At 35.3% G+C, this 26,360-nt stretch overlaps 1 protein-coding gene across 1 annotated transcript in view; it reads left to right on the plus strand.

The window, feature by feature from the left end:
- The window catches only part of LOC127868784 (calcium uniporter protein, mitochondrial-like), a 64,495-nt gene that overhangs the window by 22,738 nt on the left and 15,397 nt on the right, over positions 1-26,360 (plus strand). Inside the window, exons 2-3 of the mRNA XM_052410859.1 lie at positions 8,985-9,057; positions 15,471-15,641. Coding sequence (XP_052266819.1) covers positions 8,985-9,057; positions 15,471-15,641 — 244 coding nt within the window. The remainder of the gene's footprint in view (positions 1-8,984; positions 9,058-15,470; positions 15,642-26,360) is intronic.

The following is a 26,360-nucleotide window of genomic DNA, read 5'->3' on the forward strand; positions in this document are numbered from 1 at the left end:
ATATTTTCTCCATTTATTAAGTTCTCATTTGAAAATAACATGTAAAATAAAATGACAGGCAATAGAATGAAAAAAGTTGATTTAAAAAAACCTGCACTTTCATACTTAACCACAAGTTAAACCTAAACATAATCCCTTAAGTTAAACAAAAACATTCAAAATCGCACAAGTTGATGTTTAAACATTGTTGTCACTTTCTTGTGATTAAAATGTAGCGTAATTATTAGAGGTATGAATTTTACAACACTGTTAAATTAACTCATCAACTTGTTTCAACATTGTTGACAATTTCAACAGGTCCTGAAAATATGTGACAATATCAAAATGACACTTTACTTGCTGAGTATTTATGACTATAAGGTGTTTTGTGTTGTTGTTTTTAGCATAGGTGCTTGCACCTATGCTTATGGTATATACCACATTTTGAAAATCCACATACATAGGTTGTCCATTATGAAGCCTTACCTGATCAAAAATCAGACGAAATATCTATTTAATTTAGCATATGGTAATTCTTACAATTTTTTTTGGGGAAACGTTTTTCTAACGTTTTCTTCCAAGAATATTGCTGACACCGTTTTAAGTGAATTTTTCTAAGACTGTTTTATGTCAAAAAATCTTATAACCTAAAACAAATTTCGTTCGTAAAACAATTCTGTTCTTGTTGATAGTGACCTCACACCTAATTTATATGGGATCCCAATTTCTATTTCCTTCGTTTACTGTTCTGTGAGAGGTCAAATGTTTACATAACTGAATTAATAAGGCCCTGGTAAAAGTATATGTTACATTTCATCGGTTAATTATAAATAGAAATTAAAACATATTCTCAGCAGGAAGTGGGGCATAAAGCACTTTTATTCTTTGAAAATGTGTAAAAAATGGCGGAGTACGATGAATGTTTTCTGATTTATGACATGGATTCTGACGTGCCTTTCTATGGATTTGATGAAGTAGAGTTTAAAAGTAATAGAGATGTGTTAATTGAAGTTAAAATGATTTACTTTGAGCCAGAAATTTACGTTACGAGTAGAGTTAACGGTTTAAATGTGGCATCGGATTTAATGGATTCGCGCGAATTCTGGACGAGTGCTGTGTCTGTAAAATATTAAATGGAAAGCTGTATATGTATCAAGTCGGAAAAGAAAACGGATGGTTGCATAATGGTATGCGTGAAATAATGTAATTCTACGTATTTATTTTCATAGATATGTTATTTTGTAACCATTCACATTCGTCACTATTTGGAATTCCCGTTTCTAAAAATAGAGCATTTTGTTAACAAGGGGGGCGACTCGTGATGTCAGCAATCGTTAAGGCTACAATATACTAAATAATCGAGTCATGAAGGGCTGTACTTTCTAAACAAATCATCATATTTTCCTCGAAGGCATGTTATACACTTTGTTCTGGTTTTATCGTTTGGAGATATTGATAGGGTAAGCATAGGTGTTCACTACTTAATCCCTGAAATAGGATAAAGTTGGAGATTAAAGTAAAAAATGGCACTGCAAAAGGTTACAATCCACTAGAAAACGGCCGAAAAAGGCGCAAAAACAGTCGATTTTGATTTGAGTCGAATTTTGTTTTTGGTTTGAACATGACATATCTTTTTTATTGCTTAAATCGATTCAGCTAAGAATGCCCGTCAAGAAAAGGTATGGTTATGGGGGTCTCTATGTGCAAAATGTTGTATTTATTTTCGCTCAAAGTTGTCGCTTTTACATCGAAACATATAAGGAAACTATTTAGTATATTTTGACCTAAACATTTACTTCAGCAGCAACTTCCCTGTATCTTGCAACTATGCTTTCAGCGCCATCGGCGCTCTCGTTTAAACCTGTAACACATTTTACATTGACATCACTAGCCACTGGTATTATAAGTTAGTGGCAGTGTCAGGTTTACATTTAAATTGTATGCATTGTTTACTCGTGGGATATCTGATCCATTAAATGTGTTACACCTTCAGGTTTAAATTGTTGGAGTGTGTGGGAGGACATTTGATAAATCCCAAGTTAACCCTGTCCTGTTTTGGTTGCATGGTTAGTGTGTGTTAGCTCACACTAATGTTACAGACCATATTTTGCAAATCAGTATGTGCTTAGAAGCCTTAGCTATGGTATGGAAAGACAACCACTGCCTGTTGCAGCAGACAACACATGCTATGAGCATCTGCTAGGAAAGATAACCACCACATTTGCCTGTTTATAGTTCACCACTGGTACACTGCAGAGGGTTTATATGACTTAAAGTGTTTAACAGCTTGTACTTGATGAAATTGGCCAGTCTAGTGTTTATCATTGAAATCTGTACATATTAGCTGCTTTCAGGGAAAATGGGGCTTAATGCATGTCTAATAAGATTAGCCTGTGCATACTGATTAGCCTGTGCAATGCACAAAAGCTAATCAAGGAAGACATTTTTGATTTTATAAAAAAATTTTAAAGAGAGTCTCTGGTACTGGGATGACAATTTATGCATATGCAATAAGCCCTGTTTTCCTAAAATGAAGCTTAAATTATATTTTTTGTTTTAAATGATTTAAAAAACATATTGACCTTAAAGTACTTACTGATTTTTCCTTGTATAGCTCGCCCTCATCTACAGAGCACACCACTTTCTTTTATGCCAAAGTGAAGAAAAAATATTTCAAGCCAAGAAAACTTGCAAATTGGACCGAGATTGGCCATCATTATACTATTGCGCAATCAAATAATCCGGGTCATTTGAAAGCTGCTTCAAAGGTATCATCCGATTTTTGAATGGTGTAAAGTTGTATGAATAGGGATAAGTTGCAGTGTGCTTGTTGAGATTTGCAGTGCTTTCCACAGGATTATTTTCAGAAGCCCCGGGGCTGTTGAGGGGGGGGGGGTATGGAAGGGCTGCACCCTCCATACATTTTTTCTTTAAATTGTAGAGTGAAATAACGTTATTTGGTGCATTTTGACTCTTCAAGAAAAAACAGCAATAAAGTCATTGATAACGACATTAAAAAAAATGTTTTTACCCTTTCCCGCATAGATACGCATAATCACGTCTCGATCGATTCCGTAATACATCTGTATCAACCATTCTTTCTATCTTTTACTGCATACTTACTACTTTTCCCCTCGCTACTCATTACCCGAGAATCCAGTATATTCCAGTTTTAAAGCAAATTCTGGTAAATTTTTACGATTACAGTGATCAAGAATTTCAAAAAACACAAACATTCGCCATTTTTCTTAAGTATCAAATACATTTTGGCATGTGTTACTATTTAAAGATGTGATGAAATAACGTCCAATGGGGGCGTTTTTTTTTCACTGAACACGCGTAAATCGCCTGACGTTATGTTCCCGTTTTTATACAACACAAAATACACCCACACTTTTCATGAGACGTTCTACATGACTGCATTATTTGTGCGCGTTTTTTTATTGAGACAAAGAATAAAGCAGCTGCATGTTTATTTGACGCTAAAATTGGTTAATGTCGCGTAAGCATTTAAGTTCGGAAGCGTGTTTCGGATTACAAATTTAATAATGCTCATTTGAGAATCGAAAGAAACATTTACAGTTGTGCGTAATTTATTAAACAACAATTTGTTAAAGCGCATTATCAGTCGAATAAATGTTTTGACCATATTATGCATGAAATGCACAATATCCACGAGGATTACACCCGGTTGCCATCATCAGTCTTCTAAGTAAGTGGCCGAGATTTCATCGTGGAGGTGTACACTGTTGGGACTGATAAGTGTGTTAGATAACAAAGCCAATAAACTGCCATAAAATCACACACTTATGAAATTTACGTCACTTGTTGTCTGCATGATCTTAATGCCTGTATGACTGCCTACGAGTGTTGTTGCTCATTCAAAGTGTGCGCTCTTGTTGGCCAATATCCATTTTCCATTACAAAGACGATTCGCCCTTGGGCTTTAGGTGGGTAAAGAAATACATGACGTAATTGACAGAGGATCATAAATCGGCTCTCACAATTTTCGGCGAAGTCGATATCGCTTTGCTCTTAGGAATGCCTAGTTGCAGTAATGAAAAATACACACTGATCAGAAAATTTCAAGCGCCCTGCGTACTCTGATTTTGAATTTCAAGAGCCCAGGCGAGGGACCGTTAAATTGCCTGTGGAAAGCACTGATTTGTGTTTGACATGTTTCTGAATTTTACAGAAATGAAATTATGTACAAGAATAATTAAGCTTATTTATATGTGTGGTGACATGTACAGTGTGCCCATTATGAGAGGGCTTTTTTCCTTCTTTAGCAAGGGCCTTATAAAGGCAACTTCGACTATTGAGAGAAAGGCCCCATACCCTAAGAAAATGTCTTCAAAGGATTTTCCCAAATTTCAAGCTAACTTTAGGAAATTTTTCCCCTTTAACAGTTTTGTTGATTTTTTTTCCCCACAATGGAAGGCCATGCCCATTCCCCAAATCAAGAGAAAAGCTCTGATGATGTGGATTGTATCCCAAAGTAGGATAGACTATATCCAATCTGGGACTGAATTCCCTCTAGTGTTGACTCTACATCATTGTTCCCCGAGCATTAAATTGTGATATTTTTCCTAACACATTAAGCCTAACACCTTAATACCCATGCAGTTACTGAAACTATCCCTAAAGGGTAATATGATCATAATTTTACTACATGTAGCTTGACATTTAAGAGAAAAAGTGAGAAAAATGTGCTTAAGTGTATATTCATATCCACATTGTTTCAGCAAAAGTGGACACATTATTCATTCAATGTAGTTGAGACTCATAGGAACTTTAACTCCTGTTTGCTAAAGTTTTTACATTACATGAAAATTTCCCCCCATAAAACCACTAGGAAATACTCAGGAGAATGCGAGTAAAGTTATCTTATGAAATGCTCTATGATAACAAAAGTTGTTTGTTTGTTTTTATTATCCATTTTAATGATGGATCATTACCACTGGTACACTGCAGAGGGTTTATATGACTTAAAGTGTTTAACAGCTTGTACTTGATGAAATTGGCCAGTCTAGTGTTTATCATTGAAATCTGTACATATTAGCTGCTTTCAGGGAAAATGGGGCTTAATGCATGTCTAATAAGATTAGCCTGTGCATACTGATTAGCCTGTGCAATGCACAAAAGCTAATCAAGGAAGACATTTTTGATTTTATAAAAAAATTTTAAAGAGAGTCTCTGGTACTGGGATGACAATTTATGCATATGCAATAAGCCCTGTTTTCCTAAAATGAAGCTTAAATTATATTTTTTGTTTTAAATGATTTAAAAAACATATTGACCTTAAAGTACTTACTGATTTTTCCTTGTATAGCTCGCCCTCATCTACAGAGCACACCACTTTCTTTTATGCCAAAGTGAAGAAAAAATATTTCAAGCCAAGAAAACTTGCAAATTGGACCGAGATTGGCCATCATTATACTATTGCGCAATCAAATAATCCGGGTCATTTGAAAGCTGCTTCAAAGGTATCATCCGATTTTTGAATGGTGTAAAGTTGTATGAATAGGGATAAGTTGCAGTGTGCTTGTTGAGATTTGCAGTGCTTTCCACAGGATTATTTTCAGAAGCCCCGGGGCTGTTGAGGGGGGGGGGTATGGAAGGGCTGCACCCTCCATACATTTTTTCTTTAAATTGTAGAGTGAAATAACGTTATTTGGTGCATTTTGACTCTTCAAGAAAAAACAGCAATAAAGTCATTGATAACGACATTAAAAAAAATGTTTTTACCCTTTCCCGCATAGATACGCATAATCACGTCTCGATCGATTCCGTAATACATCTGTATCAACCATTCTTTCTATCTTTTACTGCATACTTACTACTTTTCCCCTCGCTACTCATTACCCGAGAATCCAGTATATTCCAGTTTTAAAGCAAATTCTGGTAAATTTTTACGATTACAGTGATCAAGAATTTCAAAAAACACAAACATTCGCCATTTTTCTTAAGTATCAAATACATTTTGGCATGTGTTACTATTTAAAGATGTGATGAAATAACGTCCAATGGGGGCGTTTTTTTTCACTGAACACGCGTAAATCGCCTGACGTTATGTTCCCGTTTTTATACAACACAAAATACACCCACACTTTTCATGAGACGTTCTACATGACTGCATTATTTGTGCGCGTTTTTTTATTGAGACAAAGAATAAAGCAGCTGCATGTTTATTTGACGCTAAAATTGGTTAATGTCGCGTAAGCATTTAAGTTCGGAAGCGTGTTTCGGATTACAAATTTAATAATGCTCATTTGAGAATCGAAAGAAACATTTACAGTTGTGCGTAATTTATTAAACAACAATTTGTTAAAGCGCATTATCAGTCGAATAAATGTTTTGACCATATTATGCATGAAATGCACAATATCCACGAGGATTACACCCGGTTGCCATCATCAGTCTTCTAAGTAAGTGGCCGAGATTTCATCGTGGAGGTGTACACTGTTGGGACTGATAAGTGTGTTAGATAACAAAGCCAATAAACTGCCATAAAATCACACACTTATGAAATTTACGTCACTTGTTGTCTGCATGATCTTAATGCCTGTATGACTGCCTACGAGTGTTGTTGCTCATTCAAAGTGTGCGCTCTTGTTGGCCAATATCCATTTTCCATTACAAAGACGATTCGCCCTTGGGCTTTAGGTGGGTAAAGAAATACATGACGTAATTGACAGAGGATCATAAATCGGCTCTCACAATTTTCGGCGAAGTCGATATCGCTTTGCTCTTAGGAATGCCTAGTTGCAGTAATGAAAAATACACACTGATCAGAAAATTTCAAGCGCCCTGCGTACTCTGATTTTGAATTTCAAGAGCCCAGGCGAGGGACCGTTAAATTGCCTGTGGAAAGCACTGATTTGTGTTTGACATGTTTCTGAATTTTACAGAAATGAAATTATGTACAAGAATAATTAAGCTTATTTATATGTGTGGTGACATGTACAGTGTGCCCATTATGAGAGGGCTTTTTTCCTTCTTTAGCAAGGGCCTTATAAAGGCAACTTCGACTATTGAGAGAAAGGCCCCATACCCTAAGAAAATGTCTTCAAAGGATTTTCCCAAATTTCAAGCTAACTTTAGGAAATTTTTCCCCTTTAACAGTTTTGTTGATTTTTTTTCCCCACAATGGAAGGCCATGCCCATTCCCCAAATCAAGAGAAAAGCTCTGATGATGTGGATTGTATCCCAAAGTAGGATAGACTATATCCAATCTGGGACTGAATTCCCTCTAGTGTTGACTCTACATCATTGTTCCCCGAGCATTAAATTGTGATATTTTTCCTAACACATTAAGCCTAACACCTTAATACCCATGCAGTTACTGAAACTATCCCTAAAGGGTAATATGATCATAATTTTACTACATGTAGCTTGACATTTAAGAGAAAAAGTGAGAAAAATGTGCTTAAGTGTATATTCATATCCACATTGTTTCAGCAAAAGTGGACACATTATTCATTCAATGTAGTTGAGACTCATAGGAACTTTAACTCCTGTTTGCTAAAGTTTTTACATTACATGAAAATTTCCCCCCATAAAACCACTAGGAAATACTCAGGAGAATGCGAGTAAAGTTATCTTATGAAATGCTCTATGATAACAAAAGTTGTTTGTTTGTTTTTATTATCCATTTTAATGATGGATCATAGTGCATTTTCAATCAAGTGTTTGGCTCACCTGCGCACTGTACAAATTGTATCATGCCCCAATGCCATAGCCTTCGGTTCAGTAATATCTGGGTGCCTTTTGATAAAGCCTTGGTACATGTACCAGTGTTTACCAGGAAGATTGTCTTTGAATGGGGTAGACCTACCATCTGCTTCAAGGACTTTCTTTATCTCGACAATAGTAAGGTCATGGCGCTTCAAAGGTTATCGAATAGAAGCCATCATTTTCATGTTGTCAAGCAGAACTAACTCCTTGGACTTTGTCAATACGCAAGGTTTACCTGGATAAGATCCAAGTGGCGCCTTCCTGCTCAACTTGTCTATCAGTGTAGTGCGGGGTATACCGTAAGTAAAAGCAGCTCTTCTTTTAGACATAGCCCGTAGCTCCATAGATACTGCAGCTGCAACTTTGCTTGGCGAAATTCTGTACCACAGGCTAACTGAAAATCGTTATATTTACATTGCCGATCTTACGTGTTCTTTTATTTCTTCAATTATTAATTATTTTAAAGACGATAACGATACAACTAGTTTTTGTGTGTTTTTTTTTTAAATCATATTATGCATAAAAATTAATGTTTGGATTTAAATGAATTAAGCATGAAATGCACTCTTTCCACAAGGATACCATCAAGGTTTTCATCGTATGTCTCCGAAGTAACTGTCTACGATTTTATCGTGGAGGAGTACACATAACGGATGGATTAGTTATAACTAAGAAACTGACATTATCGATTGGTATTTTCACGTGGTTATTCATGCATGACTAATTCACAACCGCGCGTTTTATTTACATTGCCGATATCATGGCTTCCTTGTTTTTCATTCTCTTCTTCAAATTTATTTGATTTCAGTGCTCTGTACAGACCTGAAAAAGATAGACAATATTTATGTTAACTTTATAATGTTTGTCCATCTTATTCAGATCGTAAATATAACACTATTATTAACATAGTTACAGTTAAAACACCAAGGAACAGAAATGATGCGAATTACCGCAACTGGGTAACTGACCGGGAAAAAATGTCTTGGCATGGCTGTAGTTGTGCATAACCTGCATACAGTTTTTAAAATGAAATTTTGGGGTAAAAAAGTGCGCCTTATACACAACTTTTTATGGTATTCAAGGCGATGTTAAGGCATAGTTGAAAAAAAAGTTCTAAAAACTGATCTGCCTATGACATATGGGGGAGATATTTCAGGCAACACAGTGACAGTTCTAGTTTTACATATGTTATGGCTGAAAAAGTAGGAACATTATAAAGAGATTTTTTGTTTATTACAGAGTGTTTTATAGATGTTCTCTAATTTCAGTTGTCCTCACTACCAAACCAGTTGACATTTTGTCCCTGTGTGGCATTCTCATCTTCTGCTGTTCTACACTCTGGTAAGTCATGAACTGCCTGATCACACTCTGGTAAGTCATGAACTGCATGTTCACACTCTGGTAAGTCATGAACTGCATGTACATACTCTGGTAAGTCATGAATTGCATGTTCACACTCTGGTAAGTCATGTACTGCATATTCATACTCTGGTAAGTCATGTAATGCATGTCCATACTCTGGTAAGTCATGTACTGCGTGTTCATACCCTTGTTAAGTCATGTACTGCATGTTCATACTCGGGTTAGTCATAAACTGCATCTTTGTACTCTGGTAAGTCATGAACTGCATCTTCATACTGTGGTAAGTCATGAACTGCATGTTCATACTCTGGTAAGTCATGAACTGCATCTTCATACTCTGGTACACTACGCGACCCGTGATTTTTGCCTAATTTGCTAAGTCAAGGCGGGCATTTTGCTTTTTGGGTGGAAAATCACCGCGATTTCACGTGACTCGTCACTCCGATGTCGCGCGAGAGCATGATAATCTTCGCGCTAAATCCCCTCAATGTTGTGGTGATTCGCTGCAATTCGCCGCAATTCGCCGTGATAGCAGTTGATATCGTTGACATCGATGATTCGCCAATTCATGCATATAAACCGAATCCTATCGATAACTGTATACATAACGCTTTTCTAACGCTTTTCTAATGTTCACAATTATCAAATAATCCAACATAATTGCAACATCACTTCCGAAAAATAATCTTAAACATTTATGTTGGTAAATATGTTTGAGAATTTAGATTGAATGCAATACGATCTTATAAAAAACGTTTAATTGCGTCAAACGCCTTCATGTAAAAAACGTTTTCCTCCTGGAAATTGTGCTATTAATGCATAATATTATCAAAACATTTTTTCGACACCTAAAGCTTTGTAACAAATTAATATACAATTCAAAACAATTATACCATAAGAATTAATGTTCCGTTAAATTCCCAAATGAGAATAATAATTTATAATCCGAAACACACTTCCGATGTTTTAATGTTAGCACGACGTTCACAAATGCTTCCAATATACCCATCATGTATATTTCCCGACAAAAGAGCGCGAAAATTATGCGGCAATGTACAAGGTCAAGGTAAAGAGTGTGCAAGTATTGATTTTTTTTACAAACTGCGTAGCGCAGAGAACATTGAATTCTGTTGATTTCGGTTAAATGTTTCTTTGGTATTAAAACAGTTATATCGCCAAAAATTGGATATTTCTTTTTAAAGCATATCAAATCAAACACGCCGTATCCGTATCGTTACTGAGCGAAGTAAAACATAATACCTTGACGTGTACAGTTTTTTTGTTGTGAGAGACCATCTGAGTAAACGCCGAAAAATATATACAAACTGTTATTTTTGTCAATTCCCTTTGATCCATTATCGCACTTAATTGGCAGCGCCATCTTGTTGTTTCTGTGATTGTCACATCTTTTCACAGTTTGAACACGTACAAAGAGTGCCAATTAGACACTTGAATAAACACTATCACCCGCTGGACAGCACACAATAAATAATGTTGAGGGTTTTTTGTTTTGGACGTGAAAACCCAGAGAAATGCATGTACATTATACATCATCATACTTTGCGAATGCTTAGTGCTACGTTGATATACTCGTTTTTTTTCAGCAAAACAAACACAATGTTTAATGGCTTTAATATATAGGCAATGATGTAATAACAACATAATGTATAACACGATATCATAATAACATGTACTTAAAAATAGAACAGTAATGTATTTCCGATTTCCGGCTTATCAAGCATTGCAAATGTATGTACAATGCTCGGAAAGTAACGCGAGTAACACGAGTTATCCGCATTGGAGCCTGAAACAGAAAATAAATAAGTAAAGCATAATCTAGTCCAAATAATTAGACATAATCTACCGATTACATTTAAACTTTAAATGAAAGTGTTACTTAAACAATTTTCCGTGCCTTAAGGCGCGAATATGTTGCTAAACACTGTTAACAAAAGGGCTACACGTTATAATTCTTAATGAAATGCAAAAATAAGTATTAACATAATTAATAATGTCAATAAACACACACGGTAAGATCAAAGTTTAAAAGGAAGACTTATATCATATTTCTCGTAAATTACCAAATTATTAGTTTCGTCTAAATCAAATACCATGTATAGAGAAACAAGGTATTTATAACCGACCAATGACGAAACACTATGCAACTTTCAATTTACACAATGCTACGCTACATGTATATGGCAACAATATGGAATTTGAACAATGGTAGTGTATTCGGGCCTGGAATATAATTGATTGTAAGTGTTAATAAACATTCTGCTAATGCAATTAGTTAAATAATGTTTACATGTTATGTTCAATAATTATTGCATGATCATTCTGCACTGTTATATTAATTTGGAGCCGTTAAAGCTTCCGACATTACTTCATCAAGTTCATGTCGGAACAGGAGTATTTAAGCTAATACGCCCATTGTATACAACAACGACAAAAGCTTTATTATTGCAATGTATAATGTATGTGTATACATATATGTTACATGTAATGTAGTGTAACCCTCAACTTTAATCGCTTAAAAAGGGGAATCACGGCGGTACCCGGTGATTTGCGCTGATTCGCGCTGATTGCGCAACAGCGAGATACATCGCGCAACGGTCGCCGAGACATCACCCAAATTTTCTTGTCGCTCGGAAACACCGCGATTTGTCACGTTGCATCGATTGCGGTGATGCGAGAATTGCGGCAAAAATCACGGGTCACGTAGTGTTAAGTCATAAACTGCCTGTTCATACTCTGGTAAGTCATGAACTGCATCTTCATACTCTGGTAAGTAATGAACTGCATGTTCATACTCTGGTTAGTCATGAACGGCATGTTCATACTCTGGTAAGTCATGAACTGCATGTTCATACTCTGGTAAGTCATGAACTGCATGTTCATAATATGGTAGGTCATGAACTGCATGTTCATACTCTGGTAAGTCATGAACTGCATGTTCATACTCTGGTTAGTTATGAACTGCATGTTCATACTCTGGTAAGTCATGAACTGCATGTTCATACTCTGGTAAGTCATGAACTACATGTATATACTCTTGTAAGTCATGAACTGCATGTTCATACTATGGTAGGTCATGAACTGCATGTTCATACTATGGTAGGTCATGAACTGCATGTTCATACTCTGGTAAGTCATGAAATTCATGTTCATACTCTGGTAAGTCATGAACTGCATATTCATACTCTGGTAAGTCATGAACTGCATTTTCATACCATGGTAAGTCATGAACTGCATGTACACACAACTTTTTGGCTGAACTTTTGAATGTAGAAGTTCTGAAACATAAAACACAGCAATTTTGAAGCATACAACTTTCAGCAATTAATGTAAAAATAGAAATACTTATTGCCATTTGCTAGCCTGTTTAAAGACATTGCCAATTGCTTATACATTACAGGGCCCATATTCTTAAACAATTCTTAGACTTAAGTCTACGAATAAAGTATATTCTTTAAATCGATGTATTGAAGAATTCCTTAAATTTTTAGTCAAACTTGGCATTAAACACCTCTATCAATATCATTCTTCATGGAGAACATTTTGATAATGACTCTATCACCATTGTTGGCCTGTATATATTCAAACACTTAACGCATTTTTCTTGGTTTCAGGTCTATTCTTTATTCTTAAGTCTAAGAATGGGTTGGTGAATATGGGCCCAGGATAGCACATATAAGACACAAGCAGTTTTGTAGCACTCAATGTCAGTGTAAAAACAGTCGTGCAAAATAAAGCTGTCACCATTAAACACACAGTTTTGCAGTATAAACAATTGCTGCATAAAATGTGAAAGTGTTTGCTGAAAAAAGCAATTGTAAAGCAACTGTGTATACATTTGCCAGATAAAGAACACAGTTTATAAAACACCTTCACATGATACAGTAAAATAATCACTGATCAATATTTCTGTCCATTTCTGAGTCCCTCAGGTTGATCATTATACTTGAAAATTATCATCTGGGTAAATCAATAGATATTAATATCTATGGTCCCTTAAGCAGTTTAATAAAAATAAGCGCTCACAGAATATTGCAGTCTTCAAAGGAAAACTAATCATTATGAATTATAAAAAAGATTTGATCCATAACTTTAATAATGTTAAGTTTGTGTGTGGATATATTCTTATCAACCATTTCATTATCAATTAACTTCATTTTTACACCTCATGTCCATATCTGGTAGCTATTGAAAATATTCAGTCACCCATCTATGAACATGTCGATATTAGATAATGGAAAGCTTTCAACTTGGTCAATACCATTCAAAAGTGAAAGCAAAGTGGCTTAGCCAGAGGCTGTGCCTGAAAAATTTCAAGTACTGAAACAAATATTATACAAACATTAAACAAACATTGTAATGCAAGTTTATGAATTTTACTTAATGAGACAGAATATTATATGTTTCTGCTCATCTCTTATACTAAGAGGATAATATATGGGTATGGGCATAACTATGAGCACTTGATAGTCTCATAGGGACTGTATTGCATTATTGGCATAGGCAAACTGTTCAAAGCACCAGAAAGCTCATTGATATACATCCCTAAATTAAGGAACGCTCAAGCTATCAAATGGCTGTAATTATGGACATTTATTTGATTGCACTGTGAAGATGTTTCAGATGTATCATGATTCACAGGTCTCTGTTGGATAATTTACATAGCCAGTAGGTACATTGTATTTTAGGTCCAGATATGTCAGTGGTATAACAGCATGCTTACTGTTCTATACATCCTGAGACCCTGAGAGGTTAGTCAGTGTTATGTGCACATAAAAGAGAAAAAAAAATCTATGAAAATGAGTGGTGCAATCAATGTATTGTATAGCAAAATTATCACGTTTTGAAAATTAAGTGTCTGATGTCAATGCACCTTGTTTTTGTTGGGCTACATGTATTGTTTGCATGCATCTGTTGAACAATGACACCTTATTAATTTATATAGCTGTTGGCTTAGGCCTTAACGAAAGGAATTCACACAGTGTGGAATACTATTCTAGAATATGTTACTATACTTATGAAAGAATACTAGCTTAATGATTTATGTGATTCAGAGATTATGGAACAGAGAAATTCAATATTTCCAAGGCAGCAGTTTGCGTGCAGAAAATATATCCGATCATTAGTTGACAATTTGCTTCACATTTGTTATATGTGAAGCACTTCCATGTGATGTGGTTTTAAACATGCCAGAAATATAATGTTACATGATTTCAAGAAAAAGTGTCAGATTAATGCACAATACTTGTACTGCTGTAAAGCTCTTTCGCTTTGGAATAATGGTTTAAACAGTATCAATTAACCAGTATTGACAAATAAGCTATTTTTTTTAATTGTATTTTATTGAAAGGCACGTTTTAGAACTAGCACTTTAGAAGCACAAGTGTATTTCTGGTGATAGATCTATACATCTTTTTAATATTTACTTGCCTTTTATTAAACCCCCAATGGTGTTATAGGAGGAAACTATAGGTTTACCCTTTGTTCATCAGTCTGTCTGTCTGAATCTTGATACTGCAATAAATAAAAAATAAGTTAAGGATGTTTGATGAAACTGGGGAATATGCTTGTTATTTGATTTTTTATTTCAGATGAAAATTATGGTTTCTTTTGTTGTTGTTGTTTTTGACAACTCAAAAAGTACTTACATGTAAGCTGGGTTGATGGAATTTGATATAAAAATAGAGGGCCATAAAAGAAAATGTATTTATTCTTTTTTTTTCAGACAAAAGTTGTTGTTGCTAGGGTTACAGAAATAATTAAGAACTTCATCCTGCCATGACTTACTAGTACTAAAGCTTGGTTTAAGATACTAAATAATGATCCTGTTCTTTCTCTGACAGCATTTACCTGATAGGTTAGTTTTGTCTGTGACAAAGCTCTTGCTTTACTTTCTTTTGAATTTAATATTCAATGAAGACCGTGTACCACATCTTGTTCTCTATGATATCATACATTTTAATTCTCTTCCTATTAAAATCATCTATCAGCGGTTAAAAAACGGCAGGATTTTACTCCGTGCAAATATGATAAATGAAATACCATTCTGCATAATTAGTTATTCGTACTACATGTATTTGTTATAATGCTACAATATGTTACCCAAACCAGCAGATTTGTTTATGCAGCAGAATAATATTTACATTGACAGCATGTTTTTTTTGCATTACAATGTTTTGCGGAGAGTGACTGAAACAAATGAGAAACAGTAAGTTACAGCCATCTGATTTGGTGAGCATGTAGTCCTGCTGGTTTAGCAGCTTGAACAGATTATTACACTTTTTCAAATGTTATTTTACCCCAAAAGAAGTGAAAACGGCCCTATCCAAAAGAGATGGAAAACAGCCCTGATTTGTGTTTCCTGTCTTTTTCAGATGTGTCAGTGAAGTACCGTCATGGATTGTCAGTGTTTGCAGTGCCTTTGCCTTCGCGTAAGGAGTCATGTGAAATCGTTCTCAAGCCTGTGTCCCATACGGTGAAGGACCTGGTGAACTTTATCAAGGAGGAAGACAAGGGCATAGACAGGGTTGCCGTCTACAGGGCCAGTAAGTTTAGGAAAGAAATTGAGCCTTGTGCTGGGAAAACTGTTTTTTTAAGCCTGTGCTTGAAGTGACATCCTAGATTAGCCTGTGAAGTCTGCACAGGCTAATCAGGTGTGACACTTTAGGCTGTAATGGTATTTTTCTTCAAAAGGAAATCTCTTCTTTGTGAAAGTCCCGTTTTGGGTTGGCAACTATAGCTAGTGTTTTATTTTTTACCCTAATGTTTGCATGTCAAGCTTAATGGCAGCTCTATTTGGAGTTTTGTTTCATGGGTCAGCAAAAGTGCTGCTATGTTCATATTAATTGTATGTTTGGTGTAGATTTAAGAGGAATTGTGTAAATGAAAGTGGTCAAGTGAAGGATAGTTGGGAGGTTCTTTTTTGCGTTGCATTCTGCAAAAAGTAGTGGGTAGTGCTTCTGTGGAGTTAATTCCTGTAGGATTTTTAGTGTTTTTGACGATGCTGCAAAGCAGCTCGTCTAAGTTGTCATACCATGAAAAAATTCTTCACAATGGCGACCTATGTAAAAGACCGAGCCAGTCCGATTGAGATAGCCCGATTTTTCTAATCTGCATGCCTCGCTGATTATCATTGATAAAGGTAAAAGAAGCTCAGCTATAAATAGCACAGCATATTCTGGGAAAAAGATTTGAAAATGTTAATTTTAAATCAGTTATTTCAATCCATTATATGTTTATAGATCAATGAAACAACTATGCATTTTCTGTTTTGTATTTGACATTTGCAGTGATTCTGTAAATAAATTGCAAATTAAACTTACTGTGTATAATTTACGTTTAACGCGATAATGAGTGTAAAGAAAACAAATTATTTCAAACCTGCCATTTGTAAACGTTGTAGCAAGTATGGTATATAAACAGCATAATAGCCGTATAATATCTATGAAACTCGCTCTTATGCGTGCTTTCTCATTTTGCATATTTAATAAACTTTTCAAACAGAAATTACAGGGCCACATCAGTGCACATACTACATGTATGTTTGATATTCATTTGTTTGTTGGATATTGTTTGCTGTTTTAAACACATATAAGGTCATATCAAGGATATTAAGTCAATCTTATCATGTGTTCATGGGCGAACTCACATATTCAAGTACTCTTACGACTATGTGCTCATACCTACTTTCGGGAATCATCATGAAATTATTGCCGTACTGAACGAACAAACATGCCCAAGCTTATTCAATAAGAGAAAAAACAATAATCAAAAGAGAAAAATTATGTGAAATCACGTCCGTACACATGACATCATTAACTTAGGAAAGAAAACAATGAAAAATAAAGTTTGGTATGATATACATGTGAAATTAAAGAGCATGGTGTAATTAAAGATCATGTCAAGTTTTGAATATATCTGCTGAAACGTAATGTTATAACCCACAAACGTTTTACTGTAGCAGAATGTTTTTAAGATAAGTGGTACAGAAAATACACGTCGAATATCTTTTTAGTCCCCTACTGGTTTCACAGGAGGGGACTCCTGTATTGCGCTCCATCTGTCAGTCTGTCTGTCTGTCCGTCACACTTTTGTGGATCCTGCAATAACTTAGAAAGTTCCTCATATTTTTTCATGACACTTTAAACATGGATTGATGGCAATATGGACATTATGCACGTCATTTCATTTTGTTCCTACGTCAAGAATTCTGGTTGCTATGGCAACACATAGACTAGAAATACTGCTGAAAATGGTGTTTTTTTTCTGGATCCTGCGATAACTTTGAAAGTTCTTAATATTTTTTCATGAAACTTGAAACATGGATATATGGAAATATGGACATTATGCACGTCATTTCATTTTGTTCCTAGGTCTAAAATTATGGTTGCCATGGCAACAAATAGACTAGAAATACTGCTGCAAGTGGTGGTTTTCTGGATCCTGCGATAACTTTAAAAGTTCTTAATATTTTTTCATGAAACTTGCAACGTGGATAGATGGCAATATGGACATTATGTACGTCATTTAATTTTGTTCCTACGTCAAAGATTCTGGTTACTATGGCAACAAATAAAAAAAATCTGACAATGGTGGAATTTCTGACAATGGTGGAGCCGGTAGGGGACTTTTATTGCTTGGCAATAGTCTTGTTAAATATATTTCTTGTTATATTTGATCGAGAATGTAACCCGCCTCCCAGTTTCACTGAATGGGTCAAGTTCCCCACGGGTACTACTTCCCCGTACCACCAAAAAAAAATTCTTACCCAAAATTGTTCGTACCCAATTTTGTTTTCGTACCCAAATTTTTTTCCAACAGAATTTTTTTTCCTACACAATTTTTTTTTCATACCCAAATTTTTGTTTACCCAATTTATTTTGGCATAATTTTTAAACCCACAATTTTCGTACCCATTTTTGTTTTGTACCCAAAATTTTCGTACCCACATACACAATTTTGCTGATGTTAAACTTAAATTGATGCTTTTATATTCATCCTCTTCAAAAGCATCGTCACATCAGTACTGTCAGTTCTTTTGATTGTTTATGTGGCCTTTCACAAAGATATTTAGAAATTGCAGTTTATAAAAACAGTAAGTAAAAGGAAGTTGGGTTCTGTTGGAAGTTATTTACTTGCATTGCTGTTGTTTTCTTTTTCTATTAAAGCAGACTAAAGTTAAAGCAACACTGTCACAAGTCCATTTGAGTGATGATGATTATGGTGCAATGTTGACTTACAAAGTTGTCCATCCATTGATTGAGCAAATTTTGTCTGTTCAATTTTTAGCCGGATTTTTTTCGAAAAAATCTCGGCTTATAGATTGATGTTGTCGGGCGGGCGGGGGGGGGCGGGCGGGCGGGCGGGGTGGCGGCGTGCTCGAAAATGTTAAAGTTCTTATTTCATGGTATAACTTTGGTATGCTTGGACCTAGAGTCTTCAAACTTGACATGAAGGTTGGCCAGGATTAACAGATGACCACTGGTCATTTCAAGGTCATTCATTTGAAGGTCAAGGTCACTGTGACCTTCAATATAAAAAATGTTAAAGTTGTTATAACTTTGGTATGCTTGGACCTAGAGTCTTGAAACTTGACATGAAGGTTGGCCATAACTAGTTAGTAACCACTGGTCATTTCAAGGTCATTCATTTGAAGGTCAAGGTCACTGTGACCTTGAATGTAAAAATGTTAAAGTTCTTATTTCATGGTATAACTTTGGTATGCTTGGACCTAGAGTCTTCAAACTTGACATGAAGGTTGGCCAGGATTAACAGATGACCACTGGTCATTTCAAGGTCATTCATTTGAAGGTGAAGGTCACTGTGACCTTCAATATAAAAATGTTAAAGTTGTTATAACTTTGGTATGCTTGGACCTAGAGTCTTGAAACTTGACATGAAGGTTGGCCAGAACTAGTAAGTAACCACTGGACATTTCAAGGTCATTCATTTGAAGGTCAAGGTCACTGTGACCTTGAATGTAAAAATGTTAAAGTTGTTATAACTTTGGTATGCTTGGACCTAGAGTCTTGAAACTTGACATGAAGGTTGGCCAGAACTAGTAAGTAACCACTGGACATTTCAAGGTCATTCATTTGAAGGTCAAGGTCACTGTGACCTTGAATGTAAAAATGTTAAAGTTCTTATTTCATGTTATAACTTTGGTATGCTTGTACCTAGAGTCTTCAAACTTGAAATAAAGATTGGCCAGTACTAGAAGATGACCACTGGTCATTTCAATGTCATTCATTTGAAGGTCAAGGTCACTGTGACCTTAAATGTTAAAATGTTAAAATTGTTATAACTTTGGTATGCTTGGACATAGAGTCTTCAAACTTGACATGAAGGTTTGCAAGCACACTTAGATGACCACTGGTCATTTCAAGGTCATTCATTCTAAGGTCAAGGTCACTGTGACCTTGAATGTAAAAATGTTAAAGTTCTTATAACTTTGGTAGGTAAAAATGTTAAAGTTCTTATTCCATGTTATAACTTTGGTATGCTTGTACCTAGAGTCTTCAAACTTGACATAAAGGTTGGCCAGTACTAGAAGATCACCACTGCTCATTTCAATGTCATTCATTTGAAGGTCAAGGTCACTGTGACCTTAAATGTTATTGTTGTTCATGTATATGCATGCATTCTAAACATAACACAAGGTTTGCTCATGCCTTGAAAAGTACTTACATTTCATTTTGACCTTTGAACAATATTTCAGTAATTTAAGTATTGCATTGACAAAAACACGAAAGGTACTTTCCTGTCATTTAAATCAAAAATCCGGCTTCAATGCGGTCATCTCCGACCGCGGAACTCTTGTTGTATTTTATCTGATATTCAAATTTTGTCTGTTCAATTTTTGTATTTTATCTGATATTCTAACAAGTTCGATATTGTGGTCAAAATCTTGGATGTAGTACATGTAAATGAAAAACTGTAAGAACCCTAGCATTTTCTGTCTGAACAATATAAAACATGGTAAGATATAAATAAAGTGAAACAACTTTTGTCTCGATGAGACATTGAATAAAATGAATACAAGTGAGTATCATAGGTGCCCTAGGCACCTCTTGTTAAATTATTTTCCAATTAAATCTAGAGTTGTTCTCATTGTTTTTTTTTCTGAGTAATTATGTTACTTATCATACATAAAAGTGTACATAATGCATATCTAGTCATTCAGTGGGATAGTCTTTTTAATTATTCCCCTCCATAGGCGGAGGGATAATGTTTTGGTGTTGTCTGTCCGTCCGTCTTTCCGTCCGTCCGGCCGGCACTTTTGTGTCCGGAGCCATATCTTGGAAGTGCTTTGGTGGATTTCATTGAAACTTGGTATGAGTATATATATGGATAAGAGGATAATGCATGCCAAATGGCATTGTACACCAACTTTTATTAACCGAGTTAGGGCCCTTTGTAACTTGAAAAAATGCTTTTTTGTGTCCGGAGCCATATCTTGGAAGTGCTTCAGCGGATTTCATTAAAACTTGGTATGAGTATTTATATGGATAAGACGATGATGCATGCCAAATGGCATTGGACACCATCTGTTAATAATGGAGTTATGGCCCTTTGTATCTTGAGAAAATGCTTTTAAATATAAGCTTAGAGCTTTATCTCCATTAACACATGAGACAGCGCCATGATACTTGCAATAGTTGTTCTCAATCATCTGGGGGTGCTTCACATTCAACACCCATAGTCCTAGGGGCTAAGGTCAAGGTCACACATTGAGGTCAAAGGTCACAAATTTGATGAATTATTCATTATTTAGTAATTCCTTTACTATGCATCAAGGGATTCTGTAATAACTGTCCACAATTGTTCTCCATTATCTAGCTGAGTGTCAAATATAACACTTTTATGTCCAGAAGCATATTGGCGGGGGATATCAATTCAACGAATTTGCTTGTTATTGTCTGAGATACATGTGAAAAACCAGAGCTTTAAAGAACTGCATTAAAAAGCTAGGCATGAAATATATGGACAGAATTGCATTAAAAACTCAAGGCATGAAATACAAATCATAGAAGACTAGACATTATTCAACAGTCACCAATCAGTTTGTGGAAACCTTGCAGTTATTATTCAGCAAGGTAACTGGGTATCAGCATAGAGTTTTTGCATTCAATCATCATGAGCTATATTTCAGAAAATGTCTGTACCTTTTTGAAGTTCTGCAAAGCTTCATTTGATCCAATATGATTATTTCTTGGGTTTTACCTTCATTAACTTAGGAAATATAAAGAGGTTTGAACTTAGTTTGGTGTGGGGAGCCAATGTTAAGGATAATCTATTCCAGTCTTCAGTGTTAATTATATTTCTGTTAAAAGCCTACTGAAAACAACAAAAGCTGCAGAAATACTTATAATTAGCAATCCTACATGTACTTGCCTTTCTTAATTTTGATAACTGTAAAGGTTGCTGGAAAGAGAAAGTTTACATGTTACAGTGTGCTGCTGAAAGGGGGCAGGGTGGAACACCCAACCAGTCTTGTGTTAATCTGTGAGAATTTGATTTTTCCAAGGAATGAATAATTCTCATAATGGTATATAATTGTTCTAATTTTAGCTCACCTTGGCACAACGTGCTCATGGTGAGCTTATGTTATCGCCTTTTTTCCGTCGTGCGTCGCCAACATTTTGCCTTGTGAACACTCTAGAGGCCACATTTATTGTCTGATCTTTATGAAATTTGGTCAGAACATTTGTCCCATTGATACCGCGACTGAGTTCGAAACTGGGTCATGCTGGGTCAAAAACTAGGTCACAAGGTCAAAAATAAGAAAAACCTTGTGAACACTGTAAAAGTCTCATTTGATGCCCAATCTACATGTTATTTTGTCAAAATGTTTGTCTTAATGATATGTTGATTGAGTTCAAAAATGGTTCTGGTCCGTTGAAAAACATGGCCGCCAGGGGGCGGGGCAGTATTCCTTATATGGCTATAGAGAAAACTTGTGAACACTAAAGGAGTCACAATTTTTGCCAAATAATCATGAAACTTGGTCAAAACATTGGTTTCATTGATATCTCGGACGATTTCGAAAATGGTCCAGATCAGTGAAAAAACATGGCTGCCAGGGGGAGGGGCAGTTTTCCTTATATGGCTTTAGTAAAACCTTGTTAACACTCTAGAGGCCACATTTATTGTCCAATCTTCATGAAATTTGGTCAGAAGATTGGTCTGTGTGATATCTGGGATGAGTTCGAAAATGGTTACGTTTGCTTGAAAAACATGGCTGCCAAGGGACGGGGCATTTTTCGTAATATGGCTATATATGGCTATAGTAAAACCTTGTGAACACTCTAGAGGCCACATTTATTGTCCAATCTTCATGAAATATGTTAAGAAGATTGGTCTCAATGATATCTTGGATGAGTTCGAAAATGGTTACGTTTGCTTGAAAAACATGGCTGCCAAGGGGCGGGGCATTTTTCCTTATATGGCTATATACATGTATGGCTATAGTAAAAGCTTGTTAACACTCTAGAGGCCACATAACAAAAGCTGTTTCAAAATCAATGACATGTTAATTTCATAATGGTGTTTTTATTACTGTCAGCTTGTCAGATGAGTTAGGCGTCATGGGCTCTGTTAAGTATTCTATGTATTGATCATAAAACTGTGTCATCAAAACATCCATCTGTTAGGCCATGTGGTATCAGGATTGCTGAATGAAACTGTGATGTTTTTTGGTGCTATACAATACCATATATAATGCATTTATATTTGCATGATGCCTATTTTATATAAGAAATGAATACAATTTAAATGTGGTTTAAATGAGCTCTTGCTGAACAAAAAACATGTGTGTCTAGTATACAAAATAACACTTCCCTTTGATTCGACATTCCCATATACTAATGCAATGAGGCTCTCTTAACTCAAATTAGTAACTGTGTTTGTTAGGTTTTTGTGGCAGATGGGTATATAAAATGTTCATAAATTTAATATTGATATTTAGTTTTTAAATACCTTAAGTAGGAGAAAAATGTGGTATTTATTGTTCACATACATTCATAATCTGAATACTGCCAGCCATGCTTATTTAATCAATTCAGATCTAGATGGTGTCTTGAAAGCGTCTTGCTTAATCCCTTAGCTTTGTTTCTGAAATAGCCCTTAAAACTGTCATAACCCAGTCTGTTGCTGAATTGCTGTCTTTATTCCTGTTTTGGTGTTAATCAAGGTTGATGTAGGGAAGAATGGATAGGTTAATGTCTTTTGCTGTAGGTGCCATAGATCTGTTTTGAAATTCACATTTTGTAACATAATGTTTCAACATCAAATGCATATTTTTGAGCCTCCTAAAGGATGCATATTGTTTCCAAAGAGTCCATCTACTCTGTCAGTATTTTGTTCTACATTCTATAATTCAACCAGTTTTCATATGAACAGTAACATACTTTCTGCAAAGGTTTATCAGCACAAAATAAAGAAAGAGTGCAATAATTAGTCAATTCCTATGAACTATTGCATTTTATTCATTGTTATGCCCCCGGATCGAATGATCGGGGATATATTGTTTTTGGCCTGTCTGTCTGTCATTGTATGTGCTGTCACAAACTTTAATCTTGGCTAAACTTTTGCAATAACTTTTGCAATATTGAAGATAGCAACTTGATATTTGGCATGCATGTGTATCTCGTGGAGCTGCACATTTTGAGTAGTGAAAGGTCAAGGTCATCCTTCAAGGTTAAAGGTCAAATATATGGCTTCAAAGCGGCGCAGTAGGGGGCATTGTGTTTCTGAAAAACACATCTCTTGTTGTAATTAAATTTTGTCTGAAGCTTATCTTGAAACCAGTTTCAAATTAAAATTAGTAGGTAGATCTCATTTAGGGGATGTTCAGATTTTAATGGCTTCAGTATTCTTATGGGTTTATTTTAACCTTTGATATATAGAAGTTATTATTATATTCTGTCAGTTCTTTGTCATCATTAAAGTGATTTGTGTCTATTTATGGTAGCAGCTGGTAATATGTATGATTGCAGAGGATATCTCACTCTTACATGAATATCTGATTGAATGATCTGTATTGAAAGTAAAATTCTGTGGAAGAGAGCAGATTTTGGCTCCATGTAGAGTACTAACACCATCAATCAGGAATCAATTATGGGTGGAGCCTGGTATTCCTATTTTATTAAATCACCAGGATGTGTGGAAGAAATTGCCATGGTTATGAATGTTTTAAAGACATAGATTGGAATTACCAAAATTACTCCAAGTTTTCGGACAATTTAATTAATTATTTTTGTTGGTGTCGGAAAATTTAGATACGAAAAATATAAAAAAATTACAGTTTTCCAAAAATTAAGAGATAAATATTAAGGTGTCCAAAAATTATACTTATATTGAAATAAATGCAATTAATAAATGCACAATAATTTGCTTGTGATAAACTCTTCTTTTTTCTGCTTAAAAATAAATTAATACAACTTCACAGCTTAGCTAACTCTTGCCTGAAATGATATAGAACAGAAAACATTCTGCTTCCTTCATTGAAAAACACTGTTTCAAATGCTGTTGGTGAATCCATTATTTTATACTGGTATACACGGTTATTTACCAAATTGCGCGAATGTAATGGTCAATTTTCCCCAGGCATGCATCTGCCAGGTTTTATGACCTTAATCTGGTTATAAAATCCATGATCGAAGTGTCACAAGATAAACGAAAACAGGGCCTAAGTTTGTAAAATAGGGCGACAAAATATACTTTCTGAAAATTAAGAGACATTAATTATGTCCGAAAATAAAGAGTCACGAAAAATAATTAAGAGGGTGTCCAAAAACTTAATGTGTTCGAAAACTTAGAGTAATTATGGTAGTTTTGTCAAAATGTTGATGTTTTTTGCTTTTCATGTCAAATTTTGTACTGTTAAAAAATGAAAAATCTACTTGGAATCCTAATGTTTATTTTAATGCCTAACAGCAAACAAGGCTTAGGTGAAGAAAATGGAAGGAGGTATGACATTCTTATGGTTTTCCTCATGGATTCTTGACCTATTCAAACAATTGTCACAAAATATAGGTGAAGTAAGACTTTTGGTACGTATCCAGAACAAATGACAGTTTAAAAAAAAAAATGAACTGTTAACTCTTTTCCACCGGGAGGCAAAGTGAAAATAGATACATGCAACTCAGCATAAAACCAGAACTGCCTGCATGTAACTCTCGGGTTGTTAACCCCCAGTTCTCACAGGGCTGTGACTTTACAAAGATCATCCCGATCTGAAGCCACGATTTGAAAACGGTTTAATCGGGGCCGATCGGAGTATAAATCGAGCAATTTGGAAAATTATGGTCTTCATTTCGACTGTACTACGACGCCCCTATATATATATACACCAAGTATTGTTGGCCACGATCCCGCTACATTTGTTTTGAGCATGTTCAAAATAAGGGTGTCGAGAGCATAGAGCTTTCCGATCATGAAGACTCTAACGCGATCATACTGCGCTTATAAAGACTCCAGTACGTTTCTCCTGCGATTTGTCACGATCGGCCACATTTTCGGCCACGATTTGATCGTAGTAGAAGCTGCGTCTATGTGTAAACAGGGGGTTAGGTTTTATGCTGTTTGCTGTTTATCAGTATCTTAGGGTTGGAAATTAATCCTTTAAAATTTGAATCTATTAAGAAAAGTATTTACTTTAATTTGATTTTCTGAGGGACTGCAAACAGCTGAAAATGCGCTTCTGAGCGGGAAGGGTTAAACATAAAAACTCATAAAAGCTTTATTATTCGGGGTACACAGCTGTAACATCATACAATACATGTCTTGTACAGTTTGTCAAACATAAGTCATCAATATGTCACTTGGACAAATTAAATCTTATGCTGCATGAAATGATGAGCATAAAAATATGTTTTGGGTATCATTTTCATGCGAGAAATACACATATTCTGTAGGAATGTACTCCAACCCTGAACATTCATGGTCAGCTTAGCAGAGAACATCCTCTTAAATTGTTTCCTCTGTGATAAGCACAAACATACTTAAAAGTAAAGCCTTCAATAATGACAATTTTGTTAGGGAATCTATGTTTTGCTGTTCTGTGGCACAGCATATTATTTGTTTCTGTGCAGTGAATGACACAATTGGTGGGATCAGTGCACATAAATGATGCTATGTGAACTCTTTGGGGGGGGGGGGGGGGGGTCACAGATTGTATCTGAGTTGGTTTAAATCATTTTTTCCTGTTTCAATGATTTTATTTATTTATGTATACCGGTACATAAATTACATGCACTGAAGTA

This window comes from Dreissena polymorpha, chromosome 2, assembly GCF_020536995.1.
Source record: "Dreissena polymorpha isolate Duluth1 chromosome 2, UMN_Dpol_1.0, whole genome shotgun sequence".
Taxonomy (NCBI): Eukaryota; Metazoa; Mollusca; class Bivalvia; order Myida; family Dreissenidae; genus Dreissena; species Dreissena polymorpha.